The sequence below is a fragment of the Eleutherodactylus coqui genome, chromosome 2, assembly GCF_035609145.1.
Source record: "Eleutherodactylus coqui strain aEleCoq1 chromosome 2, aEleCoq1.hap1, whole genome shotgun sequence".
Lineage (NCBI taxonomy): Eukaryota > Metazoa > Chordata > Amphibia > Anura > Eleutherodactylidae > Eleutherodactylus > Eleutherodactylus coqui.
The window spans coordinates 309,831,547-309,858,493 of NC_089838.1; the positions used below are offsets into that span (position 1 = coordinate 309,831,547).

Sequence of the window (26,947 nt, forward strand, 5' to 3'; positions counted from 1 at the left end):
ATATCTATCTATCTATCTATCTATCTATCTATCTATCTATCTATCTATCTATCTCATATCTATCTATCTATCTATCTATCTATCTATCTATCTATCTATCTATCTATCTAGCTATCTATCTCCTATCTATCTATCTATCTCATATCTATCTATCTATCTATCTATCTCATATCTATCTATCTATCTATCTATCTATCTATCTATCTATCTATCTCATATCAATGTCTTGCCTTCTCGATCAACTACTTTCCATCAACCTCATGTCTATACATTTACAGTAAGTATATATTATATTAAGCTAATTTGGATTTAGGATAGCATTCAAGAAACATGTTTAAAGTTGATAACGTATGGCATTTCTGTTTATATTCCTTCTATTATTATATATTCTAATCTATCTACTATACGTCATATAGTTTATCTATCACATATCTATCTATCTGTCTATCTCACAGCTATCTATCTTTCTATCTAATATCTATCTATCTATCTATCTATCTATCTATCTATCTATCTACTCTATCTATCTCATATCTATCTATCTCATATCTATTCCATATCTATCTATCTATCTATCTATCTATCTCCTATCTATCTATCTATCTATCTATCTCCTATCTATCTATCTATCTATCTATCTCCTATCTATCTATCTATCTATCTATCTATCTATCTATCTATCTATCTATCTCCTATCTATCTATCTATCTATCTCCTATCTATATATCTCTCTCATATCTATATATCTCAAATCTATCTATCTAATATCTATCTATCTAATATCTATCTAATATCTATCTATCTATCTATCTATCTATCTATCTATCTATCTATCTATCTATCTCATATCTATCTATCTCTCTATCCATCCATCCATCTCCTATCTATCTATCTATCTATCTATCTATCTATCTATCTATCTATCTATCTATCTATCTCCTATCTATCTATCTATCTCTCTATCTATCTATCTATCTATCTCATATCTATCTATCTATCTATCTATCTATCTATCTATCTATCTATCTATCTATCTCCTATCTATCTATCTATCTATCTCACATCTATTTATCTACTTAAAATTAGTCCTTCCTACTGATCATTTCCTTCCTTCTTCACCTACAAGTCCCACATCTTCAAATATTTTAGTCAGTTCACTCCTATGCAACATGATATACATAAATATTTAGATCCGAAGTGTTAGCTCCTGGGAGCAGGCGGACCGTCTCTTCCTGTCTGGTGCTATATGCACACCTTCATTATAGAGCAAAAGCTAAATGCACAGAAACTGATTATCTATACACACAGAGGTAGATATATAAACTGCTGCAAATGTGAACAACCCATGGCATAAGCCAATAAACTGGTAATGCCTGTATATATATATAGCGGAGCTGAATCTGTCACTGTGCTCTGTGAGTCCAGGTAGCTCAGTAGGCTTACATTGTGATAACACCAATGCTAACTCACCGTCTTGCAGTGACAAACTCAGCTCCGCTACATCTATTGTGTTACATAGACTATAATACAGCATAAAACCTATAATAAAATTATAATATAATGATAAATACAGAAAGCTTCAACTACTTCATGTGTTTTTCGTGGCCACCTTGCGATGCCAATAACACCATAACAATATGACACACGGCCATAGACTGGAAAATACATGAATTAACAGTTTGTAGACTGGCATTCCATGCACTGAATGCCCCGACTCCAAAGACCCATACCATTCATCCATGCCATGCACACCGCCATTCCTAAAGCTTACAGGTGTGACACTGGTGCTTCCCCAACTTTGACATAGGACTACAATGTTAATTGAAAAAAGCCGCTGGTATGAACTTACAATTTTTTCAGAAGTACCAGGTCGAGTGCCATTGAGACCCACAAGTGATGGCAACGTCTGTGACATCCAGTTGGTGACCATTGCCATAGTGCTGAGCACGGCCCCGATTTTTAGTAAGGGGACCGTCATTGTGCCACCAAAAACACCATGCTCATGGGGTTGGCATCCTGACTGCCACCCCCTCTCCTGTCTCCAGGCGGGTGTCCCTGTATGGATGTGTGTGTGCAAAGCTCAGGCAGGCATGGAAATGCCCCTTAGGGTGGGGGGCGAAGCTTGGCTGCACTGCAGCTCCTGCCTGTGTCAGACCTGGGCACAGAGTGAAAGGAGGATGATAGAGGGAGAGAGAGAAATCTGCTCCCTCCTTCTCTCTGCCTCCCTGCTCCGCTTCTCCCTCCACCCCTCCCTCCATGTGTCCCTGCCTGAGAAGCCACAGGATTGTGAAGACTCTGCCAGACAGGCATCTATCTACCTTCTATCCATCTATCATCTAGCGATCTCATATCTATCCTATCGATAGGAGCTAACATGTGAAATTGGGAATACCCCTTTAATTGGAGGCATTGAACATGAAAGTTTCTATCTGTGTATCTCATCAATCTGATAAACACCTACAAGATTTGTCCAGGGTCAAGGCATTAAAGGGGATATGCCGAGATATGGGGTTATCTCCGATCCACAGATACTTGAATCTATCTATCTATGATTATGATCTTTATGTGTATATATATATCCATTAACTCATATCTTCACTTACATAGTAGCAACTTATTCTGCTGCATGTTTTCAATTGGGAAACAACAAACAAATAAAATGATACATAAAGCAATCAAATAAGCGGTGAAAAGGAGAAAGAACGATCCACTCATAAAACAAGAAGTCAATGAGACCCTCACCCGACCATAGATCCTTCTGTGTGCTTCTAGAAACGGGAGGATTATATTAACTGAAGATCGCAGAAGGATCTATGGTCGGGCGAGGGTCTCACTGACTTCTTGTTTTATGAGTAGATGAAGACTTTTACTTCATTGCTTATTTATCATTTTATTTTTTTGTTGCCTCCCCAATTATAAAGTGCAGCAGAATAAGTTGGTGCTATGTAAGGGAAGATATATATATCTATATAGATATATATATACATACATACATAAATATCATAATCATATATAGATGGATTCGTAGATTCAAGTACCTGTAGATATGGGATAACTCTTCATATCTTGGTATAACTCTTTTAAAGCCTTGACCCTCAATACGTATTGCGTATATAAGATTGATTGCATAGATAGAAGCCTTAAAGTTCAATGTCTCCAATTAAAGGGGTATTCCCAATTTTGCATGTTATTCCCTATCCACAGGATAGATATGATATAGATAAATAATATTCTAAGACCCAGTTTTAAGATCAAATTAAGAATGAGAGCATCCATGAGGGTGATGGGAAGGAGGACAAACAATACTTACATAGATAGATCGATATATGAAATGATGCATAGATAGATAGATAGATAGATATGAGATAGATAGATAGATAGATATGAGATAGATAGATATGAGATAGATAGATAGATAGACAGATAGATATGGGATATATATTGAGATAGATAGATAAATAGATAGATAGATATGAGATAGATAGATAGATAGATAGATAGATAGATAGATAGATAGATAGATAGATAGGAGATAGATAGGAGATAGATAGATAGATAGATAGATAGATAGATATGAGATAGATAGATAGATAGATAGATAGATAGATATGAGATAGATAGATAGATAGATAGATATGAGATAGATAGATAGACAGATAGATATGGGATATATATTGAGATAGATAGATAAATAGATAGATAGATATGAGATAGATAGATATGAGATAGATAGATAGATAGATAGATAGATAGATATGAGATAGATATGGGATAGATAGATATGAGATAGATGGATAGGATATATATATATATATATATATATATATAGATAGATAACTAGATAGATATGAGATAGATAGATAGATATAGATAGATAGATAACTAGATAGAAATGAGATAGATAGATGGATAGGAGATAGATAGATAGATAGATAGATAGATAGATAGATAGAGGGATAGATAGATAGATAGATAGATAGGAGATAGATAGAAGATAGATAGAGAGATATAAGATAGATAAAGAGAAAGATAGATATAAAATAGATAGATAGGAGATAGATAGATAGATAGATAGATAGATAGATAGATAGATATGGGATAGATAGATAGATAGATAGATAGAGAGATAGATAACTAGATAAATATGAAATAGATAGATAAATAGGAGATAGATAGAGATAGATAGATAGATATGAGATAGATGGATAGGAGATAGATAGATATATATAGATAGATAGATAACTAGATAGAAATGAGATAGATAGATGGATAGGAGATAGATAGAAGATAGATAGAGAGATATAAGATAGATAAAGAGAAAGATAGATATAAAATAGATAGATAGATAGATAGAAATACCAATAGAAAACTAGATAGCTGAAATAAGACAAAATAGATAAACCGATTAAGACCCTGCCTGAGGGTGATTGGGAGGAGGAAATATATAATGAGTGCTTTGTAGGATGAAGAAAGCTCAATAGCACATAAAGAGATTTTACCACATGTTGTAAATTTTCAATTAATATGATCTTCCTGTTTCTAGAAGATTTACAACATGTGGTAAAATCTCCTTATGTGCTATTGAGCTTTCTTCATCCTACAAAGCGCTCATTATATATTGTATGTCTCCTTCTTAATCTGATCTTAAAATTGGGGCTTAGAACTTTATCTATTTTGTCTTATTTCATCTCTCTGTCTCTCAATGTCTCATGCTTATCTATCCACATATCCATCTATCTATACGAGTATTATGTGGCCTCCTTCCATCACCCTCCTGGATGGCCTCATTCTTATCTTACACTGAGGCACTATAACCGGGGGATGTGACCAACCCAATGGCGGAAACCTTCACCAGACAGGAGACTATCCCAGGATTGTAATTAGGTTTCCACATAAGGGATATAAGAGATTTGTTAAAATTGATCTTGATTAATTGATTATGTTTAATTGAGGTCTCAGCCAAAGTAATTAATTTGCTGAATTAAAATAGATTAGCTTAAATATTTATATGAATGTTACAGAATGTATTGAATTTAGAGGGAAACAATTAAAAGTGTTCTACACTGGATGGTCTCTGTCTGTTAGAAGGGTTCTCCAGGCTGGAATCCCTGATGATTAGCTGTAATCTATGGAGGAACCCGGTCATAACTCTTCAATTTCCCTACAGCACCACTACAGGAGATATGAAACATTGCATACTGCCCATTGATATCAATGGATTGTCTATTTAAAGGGGTTGTGTGGTTTTAACAAAATGTATTTAAAGCATGGATAGGTGGAAAAGCTCAAAAACACATTATATTCACCTTTCTTAGTTCTCCCAGGACTTAGCTAAGCTGCTTCGATTGCCCTGTCCATCTGTAGATGGCCGCCCTAAATCAGGTGACCTCTGCTGCCTATCGGAGGCAGCAGCGAACCCCTAGCATCATGGCGCCTTGGATATAAGAGCCAATGACAGCAGTTCAGATGGTGATGCTGGGTGGTCAACTGACTTCAGGCTCCGTCCATGGGTCCTTTAAAGGTAGTAGTCACTCAGTCCTGACTGAGTGACTTCCATCTGTTAACATAATGATGTTTTTGGAAGGGGTTGACTACATTTTCATAGAACATTACAGGGGTTTTTCTTCCCAAATATTTATCCCCAGGATAGGGGATCAATGGTTGATCACTGGTGTTATGACCACTGGAACCTAAAGAAACCTGAGATCACTGCCCCCAAATGCCTCATGTGAATGGAGCTGCAATGCACACGTGTGACCACCTCTCCAATCACTTCTATCGGATGGAGGAAAAACTCAGAGAACATAGAACTGTCTCATAGAACTGAATGGATCAGTGGTCACTCATACGGACTGCTGGGGCATTTGGAGGGTCCCATTCTCATGATTCGGCTTATGTGACCCCCAGTGATCAGACATTAATCCTATGTCCCTTTTGGCTCAATGAGTAAAAGGTTTGAAGAGTCTGTCCTTGCCTCTTGTGCCTTATTTCATGACTGTCCAGGAAGTCCTTGCCCGCTGCCCATCCATCTATAAGTTGTGAGTGATTTTCTACAGTCCTGTTCAGATGAATGGAGTAGTCGAAAAAATGTCTGCCCCAAATCTGCCAGGTATGAATATACCCTTAATCTCATTTTACAGACATATTACTACCACCCTAAATGCTTAGAACTGCTCAAGGAGCTAAAATACAAAGCACATCAGCCAATATCAGAATACCATGAAGCACGAAAAACATCTCCACCAAAACCTAAACCTAGATCACTGGTGCATCTAGAAGAGAGGTGTCCTCATAGCAAAGATCGAAATAGGCCTCCATCATGGTGCCACCCAAGACAGAAGGACCCAGGGGTTTGTTTTCCCTTTTATGCTCCTCCACTAATTACCCAAATCCTTGCTTGCTAACAATGCAGATCCTCTGAAGAGGAAAGTCCAGCACAGGTTCTTGTAATGGGTCTGAGACCAAAATTGTTTGGCACCTTCATGGTCAGCTTAAGATCCAGGTGCTTCCAAGTTCCTTGAATGCTAGTATATCAAACACTGAAGTGTGTTACTTCAAGTAACAGCCAGGGCGGCGCTCTAGAAACTAATTCTGATTACTGTGGTTATTGCTTCATAGCTAATACGTAAGAGTGAGAGAAAATAAATCTGTACTATATTGACTGCAAAGCATCATGGTCCCAAAACTTAATTGTTGACTGCCATGCAAATGCATTTAAGCGGTTGTACGGGGGTAGAAAAGCATGTCTGTTTTCTTTCAGAAACAGCATCACTGTTGTGCACAGTTTGTGTGTGGTATTACAGCTTAGCCGCATTAACGTCAATAGAGCTGAGATGCAATACCAGCACAAACCATGAACAAGTGTGGCACTGTTTGTGGAGGAAAGCAGACATGTTTTTCAAATCCTAGATTACCCCTTTTAAGGAGTTGTCCCACTTCTAGCTGTTTTCTGCAGGAAGCAAACAGCTCCGTACATTGTACAGTGGCACAGACTGGTACTGCAGGGTGAGTACCATTCACTTCAATTGGACCCAGCCTGCAGTACCAATGTGGCCAATGCCCAATGAACAGAGCTGTTTGCTGCCTGTAGCACCATTGAAGGGAACCTATCAGGACCCTTTAACCAGTGGTGGGGGAGCAGTGAATATAAATGTAGCACTGGATTCATCTATGCTGGACGCTGCAGACCTTAAAATGTACGTTTTCTAAAACCGCTGAACTGATCGGTATAAGTGACCACTCAAATCAGCGTGTCTGTCCCTTTACTGTAGTGCTGGCACGCTGGGCGCCATTAGGGATCTGGCAGGTTCCCTTTAATGTTACAGGAGCTATATAAGACTAGAAAAAGCTGTCTGCTTTATTTTCCCAGAAACAGCGCTCCTATTGATCACGGGCTGTGTCTAGTACTGCAGGCTGTCTGTATTTAATTGAGTAGTGGCTGATCTACAATACCAGGCACAGCCCATGAACAAGAGAGGCGCTGTTTCTGGAGAAAAAAAGACATGCATGCAGCAAGCGCGAAGTAAAGTTGCGTACTTGCTGTGTGACGCCAATCGCCATGCACTATCTTGGCGTTTATATGTGCGTAATACGTGCCAACATGCTGCGATCTTTCTTCTGTGCTTCTTTTGACCCAATATGTGTAGCCGGCAACATGAGAGTCTATGGCTGATTAGTACAGCATATTACATGTGCAAAACCCGTACGCGTAATACGTAGAGATGAGCGAGCATACTCGGTAAGGCGATATACTCGAGTGAGCATCGCCTTTTTCGAGTACCTGCTGGCTCGTCCCTGAAGATTTTGGGGGGGGGGGGGAGAGGGCGCGGGGGTGAGTGGGGTGTTGCAGAGGGGATCTGGAGAGAAAGAGAGAGAGAGAGAGAGAGAGAGAAAGGGATCTCTCTCACTCTCCCCCTCGCTGCCCCGCGCCACCCCCGACCCCTGCTGTCCCCCCGAATCTTCAGGGACGAGCCAGCAGGTACTCGAAAAAGGCGATGCTCTCTTGAGTATACCGCCTTACCGAGTATGCTCGCTCATCTCTACTAATACGCTGTCACCACACACTAGTGCAAAGGAGCCCTTAGAAAACTGCTTTATGGAGGCTTGGAAAGCAGAAATTACAACCTCTATGAGAGGGAACGGCTGCCATATTAGGAGGAAATTTATGAGAAATTGATGGGGATTTTTTTACGTCTCATTAAATCCTTAAGACTGGACAGGGAGCGGGAGTTTTTCTCAAGACTTTTCCTGAGATTCAAGTTGAGATGGCTTCTTCTTACTTTCAATCTTCTTACACCTTGAAGAAGTGCCACACGCACAGAATTGTTTAGAAGCCCCATAAGTATTAAGGCGTGAGTGAGTGGACGGCGATGTGCGAGGTAATTCAAGGTTACGTATGAAGAGTGGACTTAGTTCAGACATTTCCTGTAGTAAAGCATATTTGAAGCTCTACAGGGGTTAGACGGGATCCAGGAGTGTTCTTAAAGGAGAACTAGCATAACAAATGGTTAAACCCTTTTCAATGTCACCCGTCTTGTTCTTATAAAGGTCGATGTCCCTGAGGAAGACCCACGGTAACTAAAGGAGAAGTGTTGTCATTGGGACATGGGCAGCCAAATTCTTCTCACAGCTCCAGTTATATGAGATTTTGGAGAGCTACCTAAATGGTCACTGCACTTTAAACAAACTTGTGCTGATGTGATAACCAACAAAGGTGTGATTCCCTTTATTTACCTAAAATGACGTTTTTGTGCTGAAAATTCCTCTAATGTGCTGGCCACTGGGGGTTTACCTTTCTTCTAATTTGCTTGTCCACTGCCTGTTGTCATATGATGTGAAGTCTGTCTCTAATAACAGATACACCAGGATAGAACATAGGAAGTGGGAGAGGAAGGGTCTTTGCTTGCTGCTGTCCATAGAAGGGTGGGGGGAGACAGAGAGAGACAAGCAGTGACTCACATAGAGGCACTGTTGCAGCTTATAATGATTTACTGTGTTACAGCTACCAAAATCACATCTACACTGTTTAGTACTGCTGTATAATGTCCTCCGTACTGCTGCTATTTATATAGGTGTGCGAAAAAAATGCATCACATGCTCTATTCAGTGTTTAGCACGGAAATCAGTAAAAAAAACTTCATAAAACCTCTGTTAAAATTAAAATATAAGATTCACCAGGGTTTTATGCTGCTTACTTACTGTTTTCAGCACCAAACACCAAATGGAACATGCCAGACATTTTTTCACACCTCTGCATAAGGTTGTAATATAGAGAAGTAGAGATAAAGAGACCCTGCTCTCCTATTAGTGTGGTGTATGAGATACATCATATCAGCTAGTTTCCATCCACCAGCTCAGAAAAGACAGAGAATTAAGAGATGGAGCCTGCAGCAGTGATGCATGCAGTATACAAGTCGAATAATGGCCGTACATTGTGTTATTCCTCATCTACACACATGGCTGAAGATTATAGGGAGGGGATAGTAAGAGAAAGTTTCTGCAGAGTGAGAGAGAAGCAGAGAGACACAGAAGTGCTGCCGCAGCTAATAGTAAGTGCTTTACTATGTTTACAGCTACTAAAATCAAAACTATACTGCTCAGTACTGCTGTATAATGTCCTCCATGCTGCTTTTATGTGTGCAGGATATGGGATACATCTACCAGCTTAGGGAAGAGTCAGAATTAGAAATGGATGCTGCACAGGTAAAGACTGGTGTAAATGCAAGAAGCAAGTCATATAATGGTCATATACACTATAGTCGTATTCCTCATGCACACACCTGAGATATTAGCTATGCTTTAAAGAGGTTATCCAAGTTGTAAGATCTTTGGACAACCTCTTCCCCATGCAGTAAAATATACTCACTGCTCCCCTAACCCGATGTGTCCTGTGATGGTGCTCGGTCCCTCTCTCTGGTCTCTGTTTACAGCTGCAGTCCCATCTGGTTAACAGGACGTCACAAGGAATGCCGATAATAGCAGAACTAGGCGATCCCTGGGTGAGTTTATGTCCATATCCTAGAAAATGTTTAAGAGGTGTCCCGACTCAACAGGTTGGTTTAATTTGGGTGGCACAGCTCGTACGCAGCTATTTCCGTCAACCCGATTGAAATGAGTGGAGTGATGCTGCTCATGTTGGACTGCCACTCCATTCATTCTGCGCACCACTGCAGGGGAGCAGCAAGACCACAGTGAGAAGGTGAGGGGTAGCCTGTACTGGTAAGTTGGTCTGCTCTAAGTGTAAATGCAGGTGCCAGAGGCGTAACTTGAAGCTTCTGGGCCCCAATGCAAAACCTGTAACAGGGCCCCCAACTATAATGCTTTATTCATAGTACAGGGCTCCCTATATGGAGAAGAGAGGCCTTATGGGCCCCTAAGGCTCCTGGACTCAGGTGCAACCACATCCCCTGCATCCTCTATAGTTACGCCTCTGGCAGGTGCCTATATGAGCGGATTGGCCACCCCTACAGGACCTTTCACACTTTATCACTTCATCATTTACTTCAAGACTGCAAGATGAAATTCTGCAGCAGAAAAACCTTCTGGAAATCTAAGTCTGCAGAATAAAATGCAAGAAATTCCACCAGACGCTTCATACAACGCATCCCACAGCTAAAAACGTAATCAATTCCATACCAGGCGAAAGGGCCTTAAATGTAAATACAGAAGCCAGTATGGGTAGGTTGGTCACTCACAGGGTAACTAATCACTATTTTGGGGTTAATATTTGTTTTAGGGTTATATATATACTCATAAGTATAAATCATGTGTACTGTTTCTTTAAATTTTGTGACGGTTTTATGGGCAGCCTGCGGCGGCGTGTAGCAGAGAGGCAAGCTGAGCATGTGCGGGGAGGTGTGCCTGAATGGTAATGAAAAGTGAGTACCTGTATCACCTCCCATCCCCATGACCATCACCAAAGTGATGGAGAAACTGTATGTCAGCAGCACAGACGACCCACCCGACGAGCCGGAGGTCTCGTTACATAGACTCGTTACACGAATGTCCCCCATTTGGACTGTTTTCCTATGCAGACCAATTGGCATGAAAGGGTGGCCGTCGTCCGAGATGTTGGAGCAGAAGAGCCTGTGCGGCCATTATCTTACTGTCCGTGTAAAATAACACGTTGGCACGGCTCCATTGACTGTAGTGGGTCAGAGTGCTGCTTATGTGGGCACGGACAGGAAAACCTCCTGTATGAATTAGCTGTAATCGAGCCCCCTGTCTGGTAACCCCCTTGTTGGACACACAGCAGTAAGCGTGGTGCAAGATGCTTTTTGGCGCATTTGCAATAGTAAATCTGCCCAAATGTGTTAGAGTTACAGAGGGTTTCTCTCTCCGGTGTCCTCTGAGCCAATGTGCCAGACCGCCCCATTGGGAAAATAGAACAACACCTCTGCAGCACCACCTATTGGAAGGCAGCATTGCTGCAAGTCAATGTCAGACCTTTTAACAAGCCTTGTAACAATGACTAGAAATATAAGCCAAAGCCGGAGTCTTCTACTGAAGGAAGAGATATTTATGTACAGAGAGGCTGTTTGGGCGGTTTTGCCCCTCGTCTGTGTACAGTAGGCTGTCGGCTTGGCTAGTGAGAGGACTATAATGCCAGGAAGGGTATCATTTCTGCTTAGGGGGAGCACCTAGAAGGAGTAAGGTGACTTATAAGACCATCCTTGCTCTTCTGGGAAATTTATGCAAGTGAGAAGATGGAAGAATGCCTCTACAGCGCCACCTATTGGAAGCAAAAATGACAAAAAGCCAGTGGATGTGCTCCCTAAATCTTGGTATGACAAACATATAAACAAAATGTAGCTTCAACCGCACTTATATACATACTACGGAGATCCACCCTCTCGTGAAGTATGCAAATAAAATCAACTGTTACAAGTTTGCTTGCTTGTTCCTTCTTTGGGCAAACAATAGGCACCATGATGGGCAGTAGGTGGCAAGTGTTGGCGTTCCTCCAGCAGTGGAGCACTTGCATCCAATGGCGTGGGTAACCCTGGCAATGTGATGCTGAGTTAGCCCGTGGCCAGGAAATACATGCGATGCAAGTAGGAATGCACCTGTGCCAGCCACGAAGGCACCGCATGGCATCCTTAGGAACCCTAGGACATCGATAAGTGCACAAGCGGTCATTGATTTCAAAATAGCATGTTCTACCATAGAAATTAAGAACCAAACGGTCTGATACAAATGGCATAACCCCGGCTCAAAAAAATGGAAAGTTCAACAATGTCCACAATGCGCCCCATCACATAGTACCAAACTGTTTATAAAAAGGAGGGGGTAGACTTCCACTGGAAGGCAGCATTCCTGTAAGTCAATGTCAGACCTTTTAACGGCCCTGCAACAATGACTGGGAATATAAGCCAAAGCCGGAGTCCTCTGTAGAAGAAAAAGAGGTTTGTCCCTTGCCCCAGGTGGGGACAACTGGTGGGGAATCCTAAATGAAAGCACTCCTGGACTAAGTTGGAGTCTCAGAATAATCTTTAGGCCATTTCCAGCCGCGTGTAAAAAGCCCCACTATGGTCTCCAAACAAGGCCTTACTGGCCTTATCTGGTGTGGTGCCCTCAGATTGTACTAAGTCCCCCTGTTAGCTTCACAGGGCTCTCAAAGTACATTCCCTCTGAAGTCGTCTCCTCTTCCACAAGACGTACGCAGTCAAATCCAGAGGAGAGTCGAGGCATTTAAGAACCGACTTCTGGCCGAGCGGGAGAGGAAGAGAGATGCTGTGAGGGGGCGCCGCTGAGAAGATCTCGCCAGAAGCGTAAGCACAACTGCCCATTGGGTGGGTGGCACTGGCGTCCCGTAGGGGCCAGGCCGTAGCAGCGGAATCCTGGTGTGCTTCCTTACTAGCTGACTGCTCAACTCACTCTGGCCGTCAACTGATCAGAGAGCTCAGGCGGGAGGAAGCACCCACTCACAGCAACCGCCACTGTCTCCCCAGTCCTCAACATGTGCTGGTATTCTTACAGTCATGTTATTCCTTTAAATAGCAGAACATCCTTATACATTTTCACAACCCCAACATTTTACCCCCCTACAGGGGTGTAACTAAAGGCTCAGGGGCCCTGATGCAAAACGTGAGCTGGGGCCCCCCCTCTATCTGTATCTGTACCCGTACCCATACCTAAACCATGCTGCACAGAGACATAACTTGAAGCTTCTGGGCCCCAATGCAAAACCTGTAACAGGGCCCCCAACGATAATGCTTTATTCATAGTACTGGGCTCCCTATATGGAGAAGAGAGGCCTTATGGGCCCCCCAAGGCTCCTGGGCCCGGGTGCAACCGCATCCCCTGCATCCTCTATAGTTACACCCCTGCCCCCCTACACATGTACAGACAGCGGGTTCGGGGGTTTTGCCCCTGATCAATGTGTGGTAATTTCCATCTTCCCATTTCCATACATTTCACAGAGGAGCATGCATGGCATTATAAGACTCCTCACTAGGTGGTCTTCCTAAGGAGAAACTATACTCCTCTTCACCTACATATATGAGCCTCTCACCCAGCCAGAAACCTACTGCACACTGATTAGGGGCAAATACCCCAAAACCTCTATGTACACGGCTATCTCTTCCTTCTGGAGAAGACGCTGGCTTTGGCTCATATCCCCAGTCATTGTTACAAGGCTTGTTAAAAGGTCTGGCATTGACTTGTAGGAATGCTGCTTTCCAATAGGTGGTGCTGTAGAGCCATTATTCCAGCATCTCTTTGCATAAATTTCCCAGAAGCACATGGATGGTTTCTAAGTCTCCTCACAGCTACTAGTTGCTCTCCCTAAGGAGCGACGATAGACGGTGCCATCTCCCGCCCTGCACCAGTCATAATGCGTAGGCTTTGTTCCTTTAATTCATCCTCTTTCTCGGCTTCCCTCTGATTTGACAGCTTTCTTTGGCACGTTCCTCCAAATGTCTCATTGTTTAATAATTAAATTTGCTTTTTCCTGCAGATTATATAACATTTTGAAATGCCAGGAAAATCTGTGTACATAAGAAGAGACGGACGCTCTCCACCGCGCTGAAACTATTAGCAGCAGATGGGGAAAGCCACGCACGTAAGGAGGGCACATGTATGTAATTCACAGAAGTACATGTATAACATGTAGCAGTATGTTGTATCGAACCGTAGAAATCAGCTGCACGGGGAACATAGAATTACATGACGACCATCATGTATCAACAGGGGGGATTCGCCAGAGCTGATCTTTGTGAGTGACTCTGTTCTGGTTCATAGTGGGGATTCCAATGTGAGGGACTCCAACTATTAAGCGTATATGCCCTAAAGGACATGTAGAAAAGGGTTGTCTTCAGGAGACAGTCTTTTTGAGTCCCTGTATCTAAAATTGCCCAGAGCTGCTATGTTAGGGGGTTACTGAATGTAATTAGCAGTTTGATTTATGATCTCCCTGCATAACATAACCTATAGAGCCCAGAAACTGAGAAGTCTAGTCCATGCTACTGACCAACTAAAACATCATTGACCCTCTAACGGCTCATTTCCTGACTCTGTTACGGTAAAAATATGCTCTGCCAACATCTTCAACCCCTCCCAGAAGGTGAGATCCTTGGTGATCAACTGATCGCCCCCAGTCCTGCTCTCAGCACCCCCAAGCAAATGGAAAGCTGCTGCCAGCTTCACATTTGCCCTATAGTGGCCACATCAGGGGAAATGTAGTATTGCAGGATGGCCATTCGAATGTATGGCTGTCCAGTAACACCAAGACGCAGAAGGTCCGCTAATACGAGAGTCGCTCTTACTGAGCTGCTCTATGACATTCATTAGACCTTTTAGTTAAAGTCATCTTGGTACAATCCCTTTAAAGGGGTTTTCCAGGCAGTGGTTGGCTGTCAGTGCCGGAATACACCGGGTCGAAGCACAAACTGCTACTCCAACCCCTGTTTAGTGGTTGACACTTGCAATTGCAGGCACAACTCTCATAATATTCCGCTCCGCTCCGACCCCGGTGTATCCTGGCACTGACAGCCGGCGCTGCCAGGAAAACCCTTTAAGGTTGCTGGTTGGTAGCTCATTAGATGACATGGGCAGATCTCCTTGTCCCCTTAACGTAGTGGTACCAAGAATGCAAGTTATCCCGTATCCACAGGATAGGGGATTACTTGCTGATTGGTGGGGGTCTCAGTGCTGGGGATGGGGGTTCTGTGTCCCCCGCTGCCTGTCACTGCAGGGGTCGCTTTCCTTTTCCCTACAGTGACGTCAGAATTAATGGAGCCCTGGCTGAGCATGTCTGGTTGGCGCTACATTCATTTTAATCGGGCTGATGGAAATAGTTGAGCGCTTGTATGATCAGCGCTGCATTCAGTGTCAACCTCACTGCGGGGGTGCAGTAAGCCTGTAGTGAGAGAATGGGGGACACGGGGCCCCTGCTCTCTGGATCGGAGGGGGTGCTACATCTTTGGCTTTTTTTGCAAAAATGCTGCCATTTTATTACTTTTTCTCCCTTTTGGTGCGTTCTCCGGGTACAACGCTCCGGCTATGGGGGGATTCTTTTCAGCTATTTTTCCGTAGGTTTAAATATAGGAAAAAAATGATAAATGAAAAACCTCTGTGTGCCCAAAAAAGTCATAAAAACAACTCCTTTCCATTTACACAGTTAGGGCACATTAACACCCTAGAGCTGATGCGCTAAACTCAAGGCTTACACCCGAATCCGTCCCGCCACGTCATTTTATGTGACCTGCCGCGAGGTGCGGGCGTAGAAGGACTGGCTCTCCATTTTCCTGGAGGACGCAGCCAGCACTTGGCAGAGGGTGACGCTGACAGCCCTACCGGGCACCCCAGCCACCCTCCTAAGTGGGAAGCTCAGTGCTAACGAGAAACCCATGATAGTGTATGGAGCGCCATAGCCATGTTAAGGCGTTCTTGAATTTAGGTCTCATTCTCACAGGCAGATGCAGCTCAGGTTTTTGAAATACTCCGTATTTGGACCTTTTTGCATTTTTTTAGTGCACTGATTCACTGCGTTTTTTACGTGCACAAGAAAAACGCAAGAAGGTCGCCTAAATTCCTCCTCCCTTCAAAATTCCTCCTCCCTTCATACATAAACACACAGTGACTACCATGTATTGCGTATATTCACTGTGTATATATGCGATCCCATTGACTTTAATGGGCAATATCGGTCTGTAATACGGACTGAAATAGGACGGGCTGCGATTTATATTCATGTCCTTGAAAAACAGACGTCCGAAAACCCAATGCAGATCTATCTATATCACATGTGTGATTGAGGCGCAAATACAATCATGTAAATGAGTCCTTATAAACGGCGCTTTTAAGGCAACCAGAAGGCTGATGTAGCCCTCGGTGAAAACGAGTTTGACACCCCCTGTCCTGGAGGTTCTTTTGCATTTAGGGTCTCCTCTCTGAATGGGCCATGTTCTCCAGAGCGATTCATTTGCAATGCGTGGCCAGATGTGACTTACCCTGGACCTACCCCATTATATCGATAGACACTGCCTGCACTATGGAAGCAATATGGCGGGTATGTGCCAGCACTGAAGCATTTTTTTTTTTAAGCAGTTGGAGTCATTTTTCCAGTTTTTTTTAAATCTGTGAACTTCATATTATATAACAAAAACAGTTTCTTATTACAAAGCTTTTAATTGTGTGACAGTGATGAAACCCCAGGGACCTGGAGGTGTGGAGAAGTCAGTAACACCTTAGCAAGTTCCCCCAAACTTTACTGTGTTTGGAAAGCGGAGAAGAATCAAAGTCTGGGAGTGAAATGTATAAGAATCTGGTGCCACCTAGTGGAGGAAATGTGTAACGCATGTGTTGTCTATGAGATTCAGGGCGGATTCATTCACACAGGTGAGAAAATCATGTGAGTTTTGTGCCTTGTGAGACACAGAAAAGTCGCACAAAAATAAAACCCATTATTCACAGTATGTTCTGTTTTCGTGCGAGTCTCACATGAGAATAGAACATGGAGATCTGTTGTCTCCCTACATGGATTGGGTGTCCGTATGCTGTGCAATGCCAATCGCACATGAGAATGTCAGGCACGGCTCACCGTCGCGCTCGTGTGAATGCACTCTCATCCTGAGAAATGGTGGAATTGACGAGGCTGACCCCAAATCTGTTGGTGCCCAAAACAGCGATAGAAAATAGTTCCCTGATTGTAGTCAGTTTGCCAAAATGTACTACATCACATGTTTATAAAGGGTTAATGGTAATATTCTTTGTAATATCCCCAGTGCTGAAAAGAGGCTTACAGGTGAAAATCTCTGTCAGTCAAGGGTTGTGAATGGGTTAAATGTAATTTTTGCTTTAGGTTGTAATTGTGCATTAGGGTGCTCATGGGTTAATACCCAACATCCATGTTGGTCTAGTGAGGGGTGGGGGGGTGGGGGAGTGTTAATGACTAATATATATGCATGATGCGTATTGGGAGTGTCCTGAGTGGTCCGGGGCTGGGCTGTATCAGGGTGCATATATATATTTGTGGTATGTAATCTGTGCCGATTCATTTCACATTATCTCTTCATAAGGTTCAGAGTTTTGTTTTGCTAATACACAGTCAAGGCACACTAGGGGGAGCACACTGCATATGTATGTATACAGGCCTTACTGGTCCTTGAACCAAACCAGAATTTTACAATTAAAAGTCCTGTATAACAAACACTGTTAGGTCACCCAGGAGAGCATCATAGCCCTTTCAGCTGTTTTAAGGAGGAAGAGGAAAAAAGAAAAAAGAAGAAGAAGGTAGGAGAAGAAAAAAAAGAAGGAGAAGGTAGGAGAAGAAAAATGAAGGAGAAGGTAGGAGAAGAAAAAAGAAAGAAGACAAAAGAAGGCAGAAGAAGAAGAAAGAAGTACAACGAAGAAGAAGGAAGGAAGGAAGAAGAAGAAAACAAGAAGAAGAAGGTAGGAGAAGAAAAAAGAAGGTAAGAGAAGAAGAAAGAAGAAGAAGGTAGGAGAAGAAAAAAGGAGGAGGTAGGAGAAGAAAAAAGAAGGTAGGAGAAGAAAAAAGAAGGTAGGAGAAGAAAAAAAGAAAGAAGACAAAAGAAAAAGAAAGAAGTACAAACAAGAAGGAGGAAGGAAGGAAGAAGAAAAAACAAGATGAAGAAGGTAGGAGAAGAAAAAAGAAGAAGGTAGGAGAAGAAAAAATTAGGAGAAGGTAGGAAAAGAAAAAATAAGGAGAAGGTAGGAGAAGAAAAAAGAAAGACGAAGAAGACAAAAGAAGGCAGAAGAAGAAGAAAGAAGTAAAAAAAAGAGGGAAGGAAGGAAGAAGAAAAGAAGAAGAAGACTTGCTTTCCTTCTTCTACTCTTTTTTAGAAGAAGAAGAAAGAGGGGGAGCAGCAAAGAATGGGAAAGGGAGACAGAAGACTCTTTCCTTCTCCCCTTTTCCTCTCCTTTTTTCTTCTTTTTAGATGGAGGACAAAGAAAGAGGCAAAAGAAGGAGAAGGAACAAAAAAAGAAGTACAAAAAAGATTCTCTTTCCTGCTTTTTCCTTCTGCCTTATCCTTTTCCTTCTTTTTCCTTTTTACACTAGGTTCAGCAGGATGGATCACCTGACTTCAGGTTTGCATCAAACTGATTTCTTTCCAAAATTTGAACCCGAAATATGGTTCTACTACTTCAGTTTGTTCACCACTAATCATTAATATCAGATCAATGGGGTCCGCCACCTTGAACCGTCACCTAGGAGCTGCTTTATGAGGCACCAGTACTCAGATAAGTGATGCAGCCTCTTCTCACATCCGTATCGTCATGTCTGCTCATCAGGTGGCCTAAGTGCAGCTCAGACCCACAACAGTGAATGGCATTGGGCGTCTATACCAGGCACCACTATTCAGACATGTACACACTGTGCCTGGTATGCAGTGAAAGGGCATTCAGCCTCTTCATACAGCTGATTGGTGGATGTCCTGGGTTCCAGATCACCCCTGTAATACCTGTGTAAATGCATATGGAAGTATAACTTGCGATTTTTGTGCAATGCGATATTAACATTAGAAAGTACCATTGGAAAAAACGCAAGGATATTGCAGCGTTAAATAAGACGCTAGTGGGTAGAAGCCCTTATGATGACCAGAAAGGAGTGTATCATATACAGTAATTAATATGTGACTGACTAATGGCTGGTGGAGTAGGTATTCACAGCAGCACAAAGTATTTCTGGAGAAAGTGTCCAATCTGTTGGAATTACGGGGATCCACCTATGGGATTTGTGTCCTTGTATCAGATTACTACTCACCCGCTTCTTATCATGATTTGATTAGTAGACTAAAAAAATTAGTACTAAATGGAACAAATTTACACCAGAAGACCCAGTACTCTAGTCCTGCCCCTATATTATATATAGACTCATTCTACGACCCCCATGGCTGCAGGATACAGACTACAGTACACAACATGCTGACATTAGTCATCAACAGTGTTACAAAGAATGCAGAATTCCTACTGTACGGAATCAGTTTGGAGATGTGCACTGAGGACACCTACTGGACAATTCTGAGATAGCAGGCCTCAGTATTGAATTATTACAGACAGCTTAATCTCTAGAAAAATTCCTTAATTTCAGAAACGATAAGGCACCAATCACTGCCAGAGCAGCTGCTGATTGAATATAATTTAGGATTATATCAAGGAATTTCACTGTGAGCCTATAATATGGTACAATGGGAACCATTCCCTATAAAAGCAGGAGAGACCTCAGCGAGCAAAACCAGATAGATAAGTATACTGGATATGAGGAATTGGCTGCACTAACACAAATATAAGGAAGAAGTCTATGTTGTTGCTCAGCCCATGCTGTTTTGACTCCTTCGATGGAAGGTAGATAGATAGATATGAGATAGATAGATATGAGATAGATAGATGGATAGATAGATACATAGATAGATAGATATGGATAGATAGATATGAGATAGATAGATATGAGATAGATAGATAGATAGATAGATAGATAGATAGATAGATAGATATGAGATAGATAGATATGAGATAGATAGATATGGATAGATAGATATGAGATAGATAGATAGATAGATATGGATAGATAGATATGAGATAGATAGATAGATAGATATGGATAGATAGATATGAGATAGATAGATATGATAGATAGATAGATAGATAGATAGATAGATAGATAGATAGATAGATATGAGATAGATAGATAGATAGATATGACATAGATAGATATTAGATAGATAGATAGATAGATAGATATGAGATAGATAGATATGAGATAGATAGATATGAGATAGATAGATAGATAGATAGATAGATATGAGATAGATAGATATGATAGATAGATAGATAGATAGATAGATAGATAGATAGATAGATAGATAGATATGAGATAGATAGATAGATAGATATGACATAGATAGATATTAGATAGATAGATAGATAGATAGATATGAGATAGATAGATATGAGATAGATAGATATGAGATAGATAGATAGATAGATACTGTCCACATTTTCACTAAATGTACTGACTATATAGCAGGCTCCACTGTCTCCAGTTGAAGTAACCTTGGCCCCTGAATCATGGTTCTAGCTTGTTAACTGCATGGCGATACGTCGCAAGGGGCCTTTGTACAAACCGTGTATACATATAATAGATCTTGAGACCCGGCAGGTCATTAGGAGATAATGATGAAGTAGCCCTGGTTGAATTGAATAGCTCCATATTGGTGATTCAGAGACCCAGACATGTCATATACTACAGATCAGTCAGATATCTAATGATATCAGTACCTGGCTATGTTTTCTTATATCTAATGCTATCATCAGCATACGGCTCTGCCTCCTAAGGCTGCCGGCCCACGGGCAATTGTTCATTGCATTGCCTGCAGCGATAATCAGGCCGCGGGTAACGCAATGAATGCTTTCCATAGCCGTGTCAGCTACGAGCGGACAGCAATAGCAATTCTCAGCTCGTGGGATCGAAATCGCAGCATGCCGCGATTTGCCGCGATTCTTGCAGTGAGCTTATATGTCAGATAGTCTCACCGCAGAGAACTTAGAGTGACTCCCCCTGCAAGGGCCTTGGCCAGAGGGCCTTATATGTAATGGTATCAACAGAAAAAAGCTCTGCCTCCTAATATGTAATGGTATCATCAGTATATGACTCTGCCTCCTTATATGTAATGGTATCATCAGTATATGGCTCTGCCTCTTTATATGTAATGGTATCATCAGTATATGGCTCTGCTTCCTTATATGTAACGGTATCATCAGTATATGGCTCTGCCTCCTTATATGTAATGGTATCATCAGTATATGGCTCTGCCTCTTTATATGTAATGGTATCATCAGTATATGGCTCTGCTTCCTTTTATGTAATGGTATCATCAGTATATGGCTCTGCCTCCTTATATGTAATGGTATCATCAGTATATGGCTCTGCTTCCTTATATGTAATGGTATCATCAGTATATGGCTCTGCCTCCTTATATGTAATGGTATCATCAGTATATGGCTCTGCTTCCTTATATGTAATGGTATCATCAGTATATGGCTCTGCCTCCTTATATGTAATGGTATCATAAGTATATGGCTCTGCTTCCTTATATGTAATGGTATCATCAGTATATGGCTCTGCTTCCTTATATGTAATGGTATCATCAGTATATGGCTCTGCCTCCTTATATGTAATGGTATCATAAGTATATGGCTCTGCCTCCTTATATGTAATGGTATCATCAGTATATGGCTCTGCTTCCTTATATGTAATGGTATCATCAGTATATGGCTCTGCTTCCTTATATGTAATGGTATCATCCGTATATGGCTCTGCTTCCTTATATGTAATGGTATCATCAGTATATGGCTCTGCTTCCTTATATGTAATGGTATCATCAGTATATGGCTCTGCCTCCTTATATGTAATGGTATCATAAGTATATGGCTCTGCCTCCTTATATGTAATGGTATCATCAGTATATGGCTCTGCTTCCTTATATGTAATGGTATCATCAGTATATGGCTCTGCATCCTTATATGTAATGGTATCATCAGTATATGGCTCTGCCTCCTTATATGTAATGGTATCATCAGTATATAGCTCTGCCTTCTTATATGTAATGGTATCATAAGTATATGGCTCTGCTTCCTTATATGTAATGGTATCATCAGTATATAGCTCTGCCTTCTTATATGTAATGGTATCATCAGTATATGGCTCTGCTTCCTTATATGTAATGGTATCATCAGTATATAGCTCTGCCTTCTTATATGTAATGGTATCATAAGTATATGGCTCTGCCTCCTTATATGTAATGGTATCATAAGTATATGGCTCTGCTTCCTTATATGTAATGGTATCATCAGTATATGGCTCTGCTTCCTTATATGTAATGGTATCATCAGTATATGGCTCTGCTTCCTTATATGTAATGGTATCATCAGTATATGGCTCTGCCTCCTTATATGTAATGGTATCATAAGTATATGGCTCTGCCTCCTTATATGTAATGGTATCATCAGTATATGGCTCTGCTTCCTTATATGTAATGGTATCATCAGTATATGGCTCTGCTTCCTTATATGTAATGGTATCATCCGTATATGGCTCTGCTTCCTTATATGTAATGGTATCATCAGTATATGGCTCTGCTTCCTTATATGTAATGGTATCATCAGTATATGGCTCTGCCTCCTTATATGTAATGGTATCATAAGTATATGGCTCTGCCTCCTTATATGTAATGGTATCATCAGTATATGGCTCTGCTTCCTTATATGTAATGGTATCATCAGTATATGGCTCTGCATCCTTATATGTAATGGTATCATCAGTATATGGCTCTGCCTCCTTATATGTAATGGTATCATCAGTATATAGCTCTGCCTTCTTATATGTAATGGTATCATAAGTATATGGCTCTGCTTCCTTATATGTAATGGTATCATCAGTATATAGCTCTGCCTTCTTATATGTAATGGTATCATCAGTATATGGCTCTGCTTCCTTATATGTAATGGTATCATCAGTATATAGCTCTGCCTTCTTATATGTAATGGTATCATAAGTATATGGCTCTGCCTCCTTATATGTAATGGTATCATAAGTATATGGCTCTGCTTCCTTATATGTAATGGTATCATCAGTATATGGCTCTGCATCCTTATATGTAATGGTATCATCAGTATATGGCTCTGCCTCCTTATATGTAATGGTATCATCAGTATATAGCTCTGCCTTCTTATATGTAATCGTATCATCAGTATATGGCTCTGCTTCCTTATATGTAATGGTATCATCAGTATATGGCTCTGCCTCCTTATATGTAATGGTATCATCAGTATATAGCTCTGCCTTCTTATATGTAATGGTATCATCAGTATATAGCTCTGCCTTCTTATATGTAATGGTATCATCAGTATAATGCTCTGCTTCCTTATATGTAATGGTATCATCAGTATATGGCTCTGCCTCCATATATGTAATGGTATCATCAGTATATTGCTCTGCCTTCTTATATGTAATGGTATCATCAGTATATGGCTCTGCTTCCTTATATGTAATGGTATCATCAGTATATGGCTCTGCTTCCTTATATGTAATGGTATCATCAGTAAATGGCTCTGCCTCCTTATATATAATGGTATCATCAGTATATGGCTCTGCCTCCTTATATGTAATGGTATCATCAGTATAAGCCTCTGCCTCCCTATATGTAATGGTATCATCAGTATATGGCTCTGCTTACTTATATGTAATGGTATCATTAGTATATGGCTCTGCCTCCTTATATGTAATGGTATCATCAGTATATGGCTCTGCTTCCTTATATGTAATGGTATCATCAGTATATGGCTCTGCTTCCTTATATGTAATGGTATCATCAGTATATGGCTCTGCTTCCTTATGTGTAATGGTATCATCAGTATATGGCTCTGCTTACTTATATGTAATGGTATCATTAGTATATGGCTCTGCCTCCTTATATGTAATGGTATCATCAGTATATGGCTCTGCTACCTTATATGTAATGGTATCATCAGTATATGGCTCTGCCTCCTTATATGTAATGGTATCATCAGTATATGGCTCTGCTTCCTTATATGTAATGGTATCATCAGTATATGGCTCTGCTTCCTTATATGTAATAGTATCATCAGTATATGGCTCTGCCTCCTTATATGTAATGGTATCATTATTATATGGCTCTGCCTCCTTATATGTAATGGTATCATCAGTATATGGCTCTGCTTCCTTATATGTAATGGTATCATCAGTATATGGCTCTGCTTCCTTATATGTAATGGTATCATCAGTATATGGCTCTGCTTCCTTATGTGTAATGGTATCATCAGTATATGGCTCTGCTTACTTATATGTAATGGTATCATTAGTATATGGCTCTGCCTCCTTATATGTAATGGTATCATCAGTATATGGCTCTGCTTCCTTATATGTAATGGTATCATCAGTATATGGCTCTGCTTCCTTATATGTAATGGTATCATCAGTATATGGCTCTGCTTCCTTATATGTAATGGTATCATCAGTATATGGCTCTGCCTCCTTATATGTAATGGTATCATCAGTATATGGCTCTGCCTCCTTATATGTAATGGTATCATCAGTATGTGGCTCTGCCTCCTTATATGTAATGGTATCATCAGTATATGGCTCTGCTTCCTTTATGTAATGGTATCATCAGTATATGGCTCTGCTTCCTTATATGTAATGGTATCATCAGTATATGGCTCTGCTTCCTTATATGTAATGGTATCATCAGTATATGGCTCTGCTTCCTTATATGTAATGGTATCATCAGTATATGGCTCTGCCTCCTTATATGTAATGGTATCATCAGTATATGGCTCTGCTTCCTTATATGTAATGGTATCATCAGTATATGGCTCTGCCTCCTTATATGTAGTGGTATCATCCGTATATGGCTCTGCCTCCTTATATGTAATGGTATCATCAGTATATGGCTCTGCTTCCTTATGTGTAATGGTATCATCAGTATATGGCTCTGCTTACTTATATGTAATGGTATCATTAGTATATGGCTCTGCCTCCTTATATGTAATGGTATCATCAGTATATGGCTCTGCTTCCTTATATGTAATGGTATCATCAGTATATGACTCTGCTTCCTTATATGTAATGGTATCATCAGTATATGGCTCTGCCTCCTTATATGTAATGGTATCATCAGTATATGGCTTTGCCTCCTTATATGTAATGGTATCATCAGTATATGGCTCTGCCTCCTTAAATGTAATGGTATCATCAGTATATGGCTCTGCCTCCTTATATGTAATGGTATCATCAGTATATGGCTTTGCCTCCTTATATGTAATGGTATCATCAGTATATGGCTCTGCTTCCTTATATGTAATGGTTTCATCAGTATATGGCTCTGCTTCCTTATATGTAATGGTATCATCAGTATATGGCTCAGCCTCCTTATATGTAATGGTATCATCAGTATATGGCTCTGCCTACTTATATATAAGGGTATCATCAGTATATGGCTCAGCCTCCTTATATGTAATGGTATCATCAGTATATGGCTCTGCCTACTTATATATAAGGGTATCATCAGTATATGGCTCTGCTTCCTTATATGTAATGGTATCATTAGTATATTGCTCTGCCTCCTTATATGTAATGGTATCATCAGTATTTGGCTCTGCCTCCTTATATGTAATGGTATCATCAGTATATGGCTCTGCTACCTTATATGTAATGGTATCATCAGTATATGGCTCTGCATCCTTATATGTAATGGTATCATCAGTATATGGCTCTGCTTCCTTATATGTAATGGTATCATCAGTATATATGGCTCAGCCTCCTTATATGTAATGGTATCATCAGTATATGGCTCTGCCTCCTTATATATAAGGGTATCATCAGTATATGGCTCTGCCTCCTTATATATAAGGGTATCATCAGTATATGGCTCTGCTTCCTTATATGTAATGGTATCATCAGTATATATGGCTCTGCATCGTTATATGTAATGGAATCATCGGTATACGGCTCTGCCTCCCTATATGTAATGGCATCATCAGTATATGGCTCTGCTTCCTTATGTGTAATGGTATCATCAGTATATGGCTCTGCATCCTTATATGTAATGGTATCATCAGTATATGGCTCTGCTTCCTTATATGTAATGGTATCATCAGTATATGGCTCTGCATCCTTATATGTAATGCTATCATCAGTATATGGCTCTGTTTTCTTACATGTAATGATATCATCAGTATATGGCTCTGCGTCCTTATATGTAATGGTATCATCAGTATATGGCTCTGCCACCTTATATGTAATGGTATCATCAGTAAATGGTTCTGCCTCCTTTTATGTAATGGTATCATCAGTATATGGCTCTGCTTCCTTACATGTAATGGTATCATCAGTATATGGCTCTGCCTCCTTATATGTAATGGTATCATCAGTATATGGCTCTGCCTCCTTATATGTAATGGTATCATCAGTATGTTGCTCTGCTTCCTTACATGTAACGATATCATCAGTATATGGCTCTGCTTCCTTATATGTAATGGTATCATCAGTATATGGCTCTGCTTCCTTATATGTAATGGTATCATCAGTATATGGCTCTGCATCCTTATATGTAATGGTATCATCAGTATATGGCTATGATTCCTTATATGTAATGGTATCATCAGTATATGGCTCTGCCTCCTTATATGTAATGGTATCGTCAGCTCATGGCTCTGCCTCCTAATATGTAATGGTATCATAAGTATATGGCTCTGCCTCCTTATATGTAATGGTATCATCAGTATATGGCTCTGCCTCCTTATATGTAATGGTATCATGGTATATGGCTCTGCCACCTTATATGTAATGGTATCATCAGTATATGGCTCTGCCACCTTATATGTAATGGTATCATCAGTATATGGCTCTGCCTCCTTATATGTAATGGTATCATCAGTATATGGCTCTGCCACCTTATATGTAATG

The 26,947-nt window shown here is 40.8% G+C and overlaps 1 protein-coding gene across 2 annotated transcripts in view; it reads right to left on the minus strand.

The window, feature by feature from the left end:
• Positions 1-26,947, minus strand: part of OLFM2 (olfactomedin 2) — a 309,661-nt gene that overhangs the window by 167,132 nt on the left and 115,582 nt on the right. Inside the window, exon 1 of one of the 2 annotated variants that reach the window (XM_066593532.1) lies at positions 1,850-2,153. The exons of the other annotated variant lie outside the window; for it this stretch is intronic. Within the exon in view, the coding sequence (XP_066449629.1) occupies positions 1,850-1,978 (129 nt within the window). The 5' untranslated portion in view covers positions 1,979-2,153. Of the gene's footprint in view, positions 1-1,849; positions 2,154-26,947 lie in introns of those variants that run through there. 2 annotated transcript variants of the gene reach the window in all.